A 12,325-nucleotide genomic window follows, 5' to 3' on the forward strand; every position below is an offset into this window, starting at 1 on the left:
GTACGTTCAGTTCACGTTCGCCCAAAATATGAACGAGTTCATGAACTTACATTCAATGAACGCGTTCAGGCACAACACTGCCTGCAAAGAGATGTAAAAAGAACAACTCAACCAACGGAGATGGTGCAAGACTTACAATAACGTAACACCTAGATAATATTGCTGAAGTTTAAGTAGTATTATTTTATCTGAAATGTATTCTGTGTTACCTTAAATAAGAATATGGGCGTTCTGTATGGAAGTGAATTTCTAAGTACCTGGAACCAAGCACCTGTAGTTGTTTGTGAATGTGCAGTTGTGCATGTAAAGTTTATCCAAAGAAAAAATGCTCAATAGTGGTTGTGAAGAGCCGAAGAGGCGCCCCCCCCCCCAGAGCACAGAGTCCAGCTCCGGAAGACCCAAAGCCCCAGCCAAGAACACGGACCAGGGGGCTCGCTCTTCCTCCAGACCCTAGACACGGGGTGGCAGCCAGAGAACAGGGGTGTGAGAAGACCCGGTCCTCCCTGCGGCTTCTCGAATGTGGTGTTGTTGCGTGTTGCTTTCAGGTGTAATTAAAACTGGGAGTACCAAAAGGGGGTGTCCAGCACAGTCCACCCCCCTTCCGGGAGACAGGTGGTGCCAGCGCACCCGGCACAATCGACAACCCAGAACCCTCAATGTCCCAGGCCAATAGAAACCCTTTCTAATTTCATTGGACCCAGGCCAGAGTCCTTCCAGAGTCATCTCCAGGTCGGGACTAGTAGATTCAGTTCAACAATGTTTCAATAATTCTCCATAATAGTATCTGATTAAAGATCTTTGATAGCAAAATGGTCCCAAAGTCTGACATGTTGTGATTTCTAGTGTCACATAAAGAACACTGACCTAGACTGCTGCTCTGTTTAGCTCTGTCAACAGGCTCAGAGAAAAAAATGAAAGCTCCAGAGAAGCTTGTAGGCAGATAGATAAAGTAACCTGGATGTGTTCTGGAGAGACAGAAGCTATGCAGTATCAAATAGTGGGATAAATGTGAGTTTAAGCTAATGCTACCTCATAATCCTGCCCAATGCTAGTTAATCAGTGGAAAAGGGGCAGTAGAGCTCTCTCAGAGATTTCCCATCTTATTTAAACCTTCCTGTTAGGAATTGTTTCTTCAGAGTGATTCAGCTGCAGTAAGCAACTCTGAGTAGGAAGGTAAAGAAACTTTGACCTTAGGAGGAGGTGTGGTTGACCACATTGATAGTGGTAATGCTTAATATTCAATTAAAGAATTTTGACTGCATTAAGAAACATGTTATGGTGATTAAACATTACCAGCATTAAAGTGTTTGAACCCTATTACCTAAAGGTAAGTAATTTCTTCTCTCCTTGCTGGCCATTTTATTGCTTAATCTATTTTATAATAATGTGAACTCATCTTTAGACATTTGACTGTTATTGCCTGCTTGTTTAAGGTCGGTTAATTTGGGGGTTATAACCATAAAAGAAAAAAAAACGTTGGAAAAAGAGGAACTAAAGGTAGATTTAAGAGGCACACTAGGAGCTCATTACTGAGTAGATCAATATGGTGTTCCCTTTACTTTCAGAAGCAGCTTTCATCAAAGCAAGAGAGGAGATGACAACAAGACAGCAACACAAGAGAACTTCTGGATGGTCATCATGAAAAATAATGCAAGTACTGTTTTACCATACAAACTTTTTCTTCTCTGTAAACAGAGTGTATATTGGTGGACTTTATCTTGCCTAGATACTGTATTTCAGTGCTTCATATATTTTGAACTTCCTTTAAAATGCTTAGTATTAGGGCACTTAGTACTGCAAACATGCAGTGGTCCTATTTTCTTTACACCTGTATTTTTGCCATTATTTATTTATTCTTTATAAAATTCCATTACAGGAGGTGAACCTTTAACCCGTAGAACCACAGAAACTAATTAATGTTTCCGTTAGGGAAGGATAAGTTGATTTTATCTGCATGATTGTTGTAAAAATGTATGTTCTCATTAAACTGAACACATAGAGGCTCACCTCTGAACCGCGAACATGACACCAGCATGATTTAGCCACCAGTGTCTTATTGATTCACTTTTATTGTTCACCTGCTGCTCTAAAACAGCAATTGTAAAAATTACAGCTGTTTTACATCATAGGTTTCCTGATCGATTTCTAGATTCCTTTTAATGGTTTTTAAATGCCCTTACATTCTTAGGGCCTTCCTGTTATACAGAGCTATTGTTAAAGACATATAGGATGATCTTTTATTTCTGGGTGGATTAAATAATTGGTCCTGCTAATTATCAATCATTCTGGGGATATGCTTATGTAAGGCTGTCTTTCAGGGACATATCTGTGGTAAGCTACGATTTCAGACAGTCATTCACCTCAGCTCACCTTTCTTCACCTCAGTTTTTTTTTAAATGCCTGAGGGTCGTAAGAGTGTTTCTTCTCATACGAAGTGTATGAGAAGAAAAGAAAGGCCTCACAAGAAGCAGATATATCCCACAAGGCTTTGCACGGGGAGCTATACTGACAAAGCAATATGGGATTTGCTGTCACAGAGGCCCACTGTTGCCAGAGGCCGCTGCTACCCCTGGCTGCTAATAACAAAGAAGTCGCAGGCACCGCACAGTGGACCAACGGGGAACTGATCATCTGTCTGAACGGTAAGTTGACTGAGTTCACTATAAAGTCCCCGCTCTATATAGTTATTTAGGGTGGACAATCGAGCACAGTAAGTATGAGCTATGAGGACAGCAACTTTTAAACAGAGTGTGCACGAGGACAAATGGGCTCGTGCATGCTCACGCATGCACATTTTTTTTTAAAGTGGAGAGGGTGGGTCTTTTAAAAAATTTGAGAAAATACTCAACAATACCTTTAACTTCTGAACCTTTAGGGACCCTGGTGTCCCCGAACTCATTGACTCGAAGGCAATCGCTCACACCAAGCGTGCTTGTAACAAATTGGAGAGGAAATTCAACTTTTATGGCCCATTTCTGTGGAAGGGTCATCTAAAGTTCTTGATGGCTGCAGAGAGTATTGAGGTTTCTAAGAACATGTTAAAAAAGCAACACATTATGGGGTCATTCCTGTGAATTCTTCAAGCACTTTGAGGTGCTTATAGTATAAAGAGTGGTTTTAAATATATTGGAAATAAACTGAATTGACTCCTGAATTTGTTCACTGAGTAAGAACCCCTGCAGGTTCTACAGCATCTTTCTCCAACACTCTTTGCAGAAAACGACTGCTGACTGTTAACTTGGCATATTGATACGTGAAGTTCAACCTGAATTCTACACAGTATTCATCTGGAAAGGCTCCTGTGGAAAGTGTTTGCAGAGGGGAGGGACATTTAGTCCAATTGTTCAAGCTGACTTGGTAAACCACCAAACCCGAAATGCCACATCTTTCTTGATCTTGGCACTAATGACTGGATTATTAGTTCATTCCTTCCATCTGCTTGGCTCTGCCAAGTTTTCATCTGCCCCCATCTGATTCACCTGTTCTAGCTTCTATTTATGCTGCATGTTTTCAGCTATCAGTGCCAGACTATTCGAACGGAGTGGAAGAGTTTTCTAGCGTACCCTATAATGCTTTGACTAGCTGATCCTGACCTTGTCGACCTCTGGATTCCTGAGTTTTGGCTTGCCCTCGCTGGTCTGTTCTGGCCTGTTTGTTGTGTTTTCGGACTACTGTTTCGACTCTGCCTGTTTACAACCTTGTATCTGTCCCCTGACAGATACAAGGTTGGATTTTCCCTTGGTACCTCTGATTTTCTAGTCTGGACATCTGCTTCGTCACCTGCTCTGGATTCTGGCCCTGGACTCTTCTGCTCTTCTGCGTCTGCTGGCATCCGCTTATCAGTCTGCTCTGCCTGAATCCTGGAACTCTCTGGATGGCTTCCACCGCAAGCTGTGGAGAGGTAATCTGACTAGTTGTCATTCCTTCCTCTGGACACGGACATGACTAAGAACCAGGTTAGTTACTCACATGTTTGTTATTGTTCCCCATTTGACTCTATAGGTCACTAACCTGAGTACCTACCTCTACAGAGAATAAGGCAAGCTGGTCCCAGCTGACAAGCCACAAAATCCAGAGCAGTCAATAAAGCATTTCACTTTTAATCAAACCTGTTCTGTCTGCCTGAATTCTGGGTCCTATTGTCTGAGCCCTAACAGCATCCTTTGCTCCTCTGTCCCACTGTGCGCCACCCTGCTCGGCTCCTCTACGCCCCGCCCAACTTCTCTCCACCCCACCCACCAGAGAATTTGCCTATTATTTGTTATTTTATAGCACAATAGGAGGTAAAGAATGCTCAGTTCAATGTGGCATAAGTAAAACTCACCATCAGCATCCAGCATACGTGCAGTTTCTGCCCAAACCTTTTCTTTTCGTTGCCCAGGATCATAAAAAAATGTGTTTGTCTTCTACTTCCTAAATCAGCATTTCTTTGTCCATGTCTGCAATAAGAAGTTGCTCTTGGATTGTGAGATGTTCTCTCACAAGTTCTTGCGACTGGATTTGATGAAACATTCAAGCCTTTCGGTATAAGATAAATATATTTTGATCGTGATGACAAATTGGCTTTCCTGTATGTTCAAGTAGTCGTTTGCATCCAATAATTAATTAAACAGTCTTGTTTTTGTGAATATATACTTATGCTATAATTTGTAGTTACCAATCAGTTTTTACCCTATTTTACTTTGACACAACAGATCCAACGGACTGGATCGCAGCAAAAAAATAGCGTTGCTACATATTTTGACAGAGAAGGATGGAGAACACATACGTTCGGAGGAGTCACGGTGGATGTGGAATCGTTCTCATTGATTAATATGACTATGAAAGGCAGAACAGAGCGGTTATGGAGAATGTGGAATCTGGGGGGGATGAGTGCTGTTTAATATTCCAAACATTTTCTTTGATGCAATGCTCTAAAGCAGGGGTGTCAAACTGGTTCCAGAAAGGGTCGTGTGGCTGCAGGTTTTCTTTCCAACCCAGCAACCGCACACCAGACTCCAGTCATCTTATCAACTAAGTGCAAACTGAACATGATGACTTGATGAGATGAATGGAGTTGCTTGGTTGGAAAGAAAACTTACAGCCACACGGCCATTTCTGGAACCAGTTTGCTCTAAAGTTTTTATCATTTTAAACTATAAAAAAAACAAAAACATTTCAAGTGTAGTTCAGTGTTTCAGTTTGTTTCTGCAAATGTTGTTACCTCATCAATTAAAGATGCTGCAAATTTGCTTTGTGTTTCCTGCAGTTGGAAAAACAAAAACTATCACAACCAGAAAGTTGTTCTAATTTTATTTCAGAACCCAGTACTTGTTGGAAAAGTCTTAGGTTTAAAAACCAATATACCAAATAAATAAATACTAGTCTTTGGGACAACCAAATTATGTAAATAAATGGAGCATACAGATCCAGTTGCAATTACTCTCAAAACCTCAAAAAAATTGTGTTTTACAGATCAGGGTTTCCTTCCATGTACTTTTTATTGTTAAGGTATCAAGGTAAAAAATATTAATAAAAGTTCTCTGTTGACCTTTCCTAGTCCTAAGAGGACTGTTTAAATGGTTGCTCTTATCACTTCCTGCTTCAGTGCTCTAACATAAAGTAAGTGCTGCTCCAGGTACCTCACAGATCAAAACTAAGACAAACCAATTACGCCTCCAATCCGAGTGAATTTAAGATGGTATGAAGTTATAGCAATTACATCTGGCTGATAGGAGCAGGGCCAGCCGACTGTTTGTGATTCTTTGCAGCTGTGTGTGGGATCAACTTAGAGCCCTTGTTCCTTTGGAACTATGGAACAAATTTGACTTGAAAGTAATGATCCAGAAAGAAAGAGACGCTGTGGCAAAGTAAAACACAGCTCTGCTGGGAAAAATAAAATCTCTGAATCATAAGGCAAACTGGCTATGTTTGTCCTTATAGAGGTTTGTCAGGAAATAGAGCACAACCTTTACTGTGGACCTATAAAATAGATAATTTTTAAGCTTGTTTGAACATCAACTGCTGCTTTATGTTTAATGTCTGACTCTTTTATGCTGGGAAATGTCCATTACATGTAAGTAACTCTGAAGTCCAATGATCCATAGCAGGACCCTCTATGCAGCCAGTATGACTGAAAAATAGGAAAATGGACCAGAGCATGATCCATCGGATCAGATGCAAGCAGTTTGTATATATATATATATATATATATATATATATATATATATATATATATATATATATATATATATATATATATATATCAATAAATATATATGTATATACTTTTACTGTAGGTTCAGATGCTTGCATGTTTATATTCTCTCTATTGGGCATTACTGTTTTGCTAATCATTTCTATTGACCTCAAAATGTTGACTTCCAACAGACAAACAATCTTCCCCCTTGATGTACTACAGCAAGTCCTTTAGGGAGAAAGTTCAGTTCATGCAGCTGAAATAACCTCCTGAAACAGACCTAATGGTGAAGGTAACCCAGATATTCAGATCCCTCTAAATGAGTGGTACCTTCACACAGCTACAGGTCAGCTGATGTCCACCCAAACCTTTCCATCCTCTAGTTTCAGATCCCATTGCAGCATTTTATTCAAGGCTGTGTCCGAACATCCGTCCTAACCCCTCCATAGAGCACTACATAGGGGTTACACCATTTCATATGATTTTCTAGTGTCTAATGAATGAAAAAGTTGTGGACTCAGATATGAATCCCAGAATGCTTTGTAAAGAGAGCAAAGATTTGTTTTTGGGGCGAGAGAGAACAATGATGGCACATTGCAGGGAGCTGGAGTCTCATTACCCCTGGGGAGCAAAAAGTATTGATCATCAGTCTGAACGGTCAGTTAATTGAGTTCATTATAAAGTCCACTATGTAGTCCCAGCTCTATATAATGATGGAGGTGATAGAGTTAGGGCGGATGTATGGATACAGCCATGTTTCGAGCCTTGGTCTTCAACCTGGATAAACCCAAGCTGCTTGGCATCCATAACATCTGTGAACTAAATCCTTTCTATATGAAGCAAAATTAACTTTGACCCATCTTAATGTGGAAAGACTGAATTTCCCAGACTAGAGTGACTGAGAAGTTGCACCGGCATGGTTATTATTATCTTTACACCAACTTTAAAAGCATTTCATTCTTTATTTTGATATTCAAAAGAAAACCTTCACACAAGTTAAGATGCTATAATATTTTAGAAACTTTCTCAGAATTTACAGAGGCTGCGGGTTCCTCTGTACTGATGTGTTTTCCTGGTTTCACGGATGACTCACCAATGACTAGAGTTGCTCCCTGAAGGAAAGTCCAGTTGGACTCCAGGCACGAGCAAAAAGAGAAAGGAAAAAAAAAGAAGAGTTTGGAGTGGCATGGGGAGGTGTTGGTTCTGGAGTTTGCTGGGTGTGTTTATTGGGGGGAGGAGGGGGATCAACAGTTCCTTCTGTGTTATTGGGAGATGGTGTCATCATTATGAGCAGGGTTCAAGTCCACCACAGTGGTCCCTCTGAGAGAAGCTGCTCCATCTACTGATGAGGATGGCTGACAGTTTTTATTAGTGCCTGGAAAGCATAAGAACAAATTCAGATCCAGATTCCTGGAGAGATTCATTCATCCGATTCCAGCAATAGCAGTTTGCTCACCTTGCCCTGCTGAGGAGGATGGAGGCAGAGCTAGGATGTTTGCTCCACCTCCTCCTCCACCACCATTGGTCTGCGAACAGACGTTGGCTTGGCGCGTTGCAGCCTTCTGCTTGTAGTGGTTACTGTGGAGCTTGTACTTCATGAGGAGGATGAAGATGAAGACGAGCACAGAGGCCACAATGATCCCACCGATGATAATGATCATGGTGCCGCCCAAGAACTGGGGAAAATGTTAGAAGAAAAACCAACAGTTAGACAGAAGGGCAGAGAAACAGCAACATTTGTGTTTCACTTTGGCTCAAATGAGGTCAGACTAAAATAATCTGAACATCTTTACTAAGAAATCTCAACTGGAAAACTTTTTAGGCATGGAGAGCGGTTCTAATAAAGCTAGATTCGATCTCTCCTAAGTCAGCACCACTACATTGAGAGGTTGGTTCTGCCAGAAGCAGCAGCTGTGGCTGAGGCAGAGGACAGGCAGAGAGATTCTGGTGGTCTGCTGAGTGTGGATTTATTGGGACTTTTAATCATCCACAGAGAGAAACAGAAAAAGAAATCAAGTAAACTTAAAGGGGAACACCGTGTTTTTTTTTTTTTTTACATTGGTCCCTTGATTTAACGTTATTATATCATCTTTTACTCACCCATATTAGTTTTGTGTCATTTGGAGCTGTTCAGTTAGGTTCTATCCAAGTAACTTCTTCCTATGGGTAAAGAGTTGAAGGCACAAACTAAACTGTTCATAATTTATTTTTTATGGTACGCCAGCATTCATAAAATGTAGACGAATAACTGTTCCCCAGGCATCCGCGGCTATATTTTTTATATTTATATTTTATATCTTTTAAAACAAAATGGAGTGTGTATGATGTATATTTTCGGAGCAGCTCCAAATGACACAAAACTAATATGGGTGAGTATAACATAATTTAAAATCAAGGGGCCAATGTAAAAAAAAATTTGGTTTTCCCCTTTAACAAATACATTATTTTGTAAAATCTAATTTGAAAAATGTGGCATGAATTTGAATCCAGCCCTCCTGAGTCAGAACTAAAAAAAATCCCTTGTCCTGGCTGCAGGCCAAGCTGACGTTCTGGCGATTTCTTTCTATCAGCTTTTAAAGTCCGTTGGCAATTTTTTTTGTTAAACTTTTTCATCTTACTCCTTTTGCATGGAGAATATTCTAGAACAGGAGAGTCAATCTGGTTCCAGAAAGGGCCATGTGGCTGCTGGTTTTCATTCCAATCAAGCAGGGGAAACACCGGACTCCCTTCATCTCATCAGGTCATGATGTTAAGACTGGACTCACTTGATGGAAGACTGGAGTCTGGTGAACTCTAAGGTCAGTAACCGAACTTCAGCAGTAAGACATACCAAACATTAATTCATATTCCCTATAATCATAGTTTCTGCCTCTGAGACATTATCTGAATCTTCCTGATAATTAAACGTTGATTAAATTAAACAGTCCTGGAGGGCTCTGGTTATTAAATTGGTCGCATTGCATTTTCTTTAAAGGTTTAATGTAGAGGGGGCAGAATTACCTTTGCATAAAAATGTGACTATGATTTAATTTTTTCATATCATTATTATTATTAAAGTCTTTAAAACTCAAATGAGCCACAAAGTCTGTCATAAAAGCTGGAGTAAAATAATGTCCTTAAGGAAAAAGACCTAAAAAACTGCAAGATTTGAAAAACGACTGATGTTATCTAGAGGAAGTTTAGCTTTACTGCAGATCCAGATGAAAAGCAAACTGTTTCAGCTCTTTGTTCAAGGCAAATATGACATTTACAAGTGAAAGATCAAATAGATGGCTCAATAATCAGGGATCTTTGGGACCAGTAAAATAAACTCACTATATGGATGAAAACACCCACCTGATCTCGTATAGAGTGGCAGCGTCCGTACTCTGAGTCTGTGACGAAGGACACACAGCCCACCAGCTTAGTTCCCGTCAGGGTGGTGATGCCATCATCGTAAACAGCCAGAACACACAGCTCATAATCCCGTGACGATGCCAGGTCACTGAGCAAGAAATACTTGTGATTTGCTGGAATCATCCTGAACAAAGAGACCAAAAACAACATTGATACTGTGAACATTTTAGGACTGAGCAAGGATGGAAAACATAAGGGTTTATGTCAAATATTAAAGGATTGCTGGTTCCAGGAGCAAGACAACAGTAAAAGAGGTGAAAAGATCTGTCAAATGTGAAATCCTTTTATTCAATTTAAAAGCCCTTCCACCAGATCTTACCCTCAGATCTCACCCTCAGCCTTGCGGCATCAAATCTGACACTCTGTTATCTGCAGGATGTTACCATACCATACCATACCAGCTTTATTTATGAAGCACTTTATATACCGGACAGGACCAAAGTCCTGTACATAATCATAAAATACAATAAAATTATAAAATAGAAAAAAAACTAGTGTAAAATACATATTAGTATACAAACAGAATGAAACAAGGTAAAACCTCTCAAATTGTGCCGAAAGCCAAGGAAAAAAGATGAGTCTTAAGAAGGGACTTAAAAATAGCAAGAGAAGAGGCCTGTGTTATGCTCAGAGGCAGATCGTTCCATAGCTTAGGAGCTGCCACAGAAAAAGCATGGTCCCCTCTGAGCTTGCATTTAGTCTTTGGGACTCTCAGAAGCAACTGATCAGCTGACCTGAGGGAACGGGAAGGTGTGTAAGAATGTAACAGCTCAGACAGATAAGGAGGGACAAGGCCATTGAGAGCTTTAAGTGGAAAAAGCTGGACTTTATAACGGCTCTGATGTGCGCTTCCATCTTAAGACCAGCATCCATCTTAACCCTTAAATCAGTAATAACCGGCTTAACGTACTGAGCCAAGGAGCCAAGACTAGTCAAGGAATCAGCAGTGGATCTGCCAAAGATCATTACCTCTGTCTTGTCTTCATTGAGTTTCAAAAAATTTAGGGCCACCCAGGCCTTCACATCTTCAAGACATAAAAACAGAGACCAAAGAGACGTGGAGTTTACTTTCTTCAGCGTTAAATATGTCTGTGTGTCATCTGCATAGCAGTGAAAGGCAATCCCATGCTTTCAAAAAATAGAGCCGAGAGGAAGAAGGTAAAGTAAGAAAAGGAGCGGGCCTAGAACTGAGCCCTGTGGGACACCACACGACAGTGGAACAGAGGGGGACCTATGGTCATCAAGACAGACACAAAAAGTACGTTCAGCCAAATATGATCTAAACCAATCTAGAGCTATGTGACCGATGCCCACCCACTGTTCCAGACTGGAAAGTAAAATGACATCATCAACTGTATCAAAAGCAGATGATAAATCCAACAGAACCAAAACAACAACGTCACCTGAATCAGTTGCTAAAAGTATATCATTAAAATTTTTCAAAAGGGCTGACTCTGTGCTATGAAATGGTTTAAAACCGGAATGAAAAACCTCTAATATGTTATGTTCATTAAGATAAGCCATTAGCTGATTACAGACTAAATGCTCAAGAATTTTTGAAATAAAAGGCAATTCAGAGTTAGGTCGATAATTTGCCAGAACAGTAGGATCCAAAACTGGTTTCTTAAGTAGAGGCTGCAGAACTGCATGTTTCAGAGTTTTTGGAAGAACGCCTCAGGACAAGCAGCTACAAGAGCAAGGACAGAAGGACCTATAGTAGAGAAAACTTTTTTAAATAATTGGGGCGAAATAACATCATCTGTAGAACCAGTTGGCCTTAAGTGACTAACCGCCTCCTGCAATGATTGCAAGCTCACACATTCAAAGCTGTGGAAAACACCAGAACAAGGCACCACAACTGAAGGATCATAAGAAGAGGGATAATCTGGGCCCTAATAGAAGCAACTTTCTCATCAAAAAAGTGTCAGAAGTTTTCACATACAGCAGGTGGGGTCTCCATAAAGCCACTATGTGAATCATTTAAAACAGAGTTAAAAATTTTGAATAGGATAGCAGGATTATGACTATTTGATACAATCAAACCCGACAGGTATTTTCTTTGGCTGCCTTTTGCAATCCTTTGATAACGGCGCCAGCATTACTTTAGTATTTGGAGAGACACCTGTAATTTGTCCTTTCTCCATTTGCGTTCTGCTCTGCAGCAGTCTCTCCTGGCAGCCCGACTGACCTCATTTAACCAGGGTTCACGCTTGGATTTTGGAAGTCTAATTTTTAGTGGTGCCACCAAATCAAAGGCTGCTTTACTGGTAGAATAAAACCAGTTGCTGAGTTCCTCAGTGTTATTTCCCACCGCCTCTGGAATGGTACAGTTCTGAAGAAAACTAACCAGCAGTAGTAGTCCTTGCTCCTAGGTGGAGACCCGTTTAAAGTTTCACAGTTGTAATGGTACCATGTTGTGTCTCTGTCATTCAACTGCTGAGCCTGCCTGTCAGCATCTTGGCATGTTTGTCTGAGCTTGCTGCTGGACTCATGAACTCTGAACCAGCCTTCACCCTCTGTGGATTCTTGGAACTCTGGATCTGTCTGTTCCTGTGTGAATCGGAACCCCTGACCAGGCTGCGGACTCCTGGATTCCAGAACTGTCCTGTCTGATCTGTTTTTTCTGACCTGCATTGGATTTAGTTCCTGTTCACTGAGGTTGCTAACCTGACAACAGCCAGATGCATGTCTCACTCCGCCTAGCTCCGCTCACATACATCTGGGAACCCGCCATAGGAATTGCCTTTACTG

The 12,325-nt window shown here is 40.8% G+C and overlaps 1 protein-coding gene across 3 annotated transcripts in view; it reads right to left on the reverse strand.

Moving 5' to 3' along the window:
• The window catches only part of LOC107093118 (leucine-rich repeat and fibronectin type III domain-containing protein 1-like protein), a 335,211-nt gene that overhangs the window by 27,059 nt on the left and 295,827 nt on the right, over window positions 1-12,325 (reverse strand). For 2 of the 3 annotated variants that reach the window (XR_001481607.1, XR_001481608.1), the window contains 3 exons: window positions 9,515-9,698; window positions 7,635-7,854; window positions 7,272-7,553 (listed from right to left, as the gene is read on the reverse strand). Coding sequence is in view for 1 of the 3 variants with exons in the window: in XM_015387956.1 (XP_015243442.1) it covers window positions 7,441-7,553; window positions 7,635-7,854; window positions 9,515-9,698 (517 nt within the window). In the remaining 2 variants the exon portion in view is untranslated. Of the gene's footprint in view, window positions 1-6,870; window positions 7,554-7,634; window positions 7,855-9,514; window positions 9,699-12,325 lie in introns of those variants that run through there. The other variant, XM_015387956.1, reaches the window with a different exon arrangement.

Source organism: Cyprinodon variegatus, unplaced genomic scaffold (assembly GCF_000732505.1).
Source record: "Cyprinodon variegatus isolate N-32 unplaced genomic scaffold, C_variegatus-1.0 Scaffold408, whole genome shotgun sequence".
Lineage (NCBI taxonomy): Eukaryota > Metazoa > Chordata > Actinopteri > Cyprinodontiformes > Cyprinodontidae > Cyprinodon > Cyprinodon variegatus.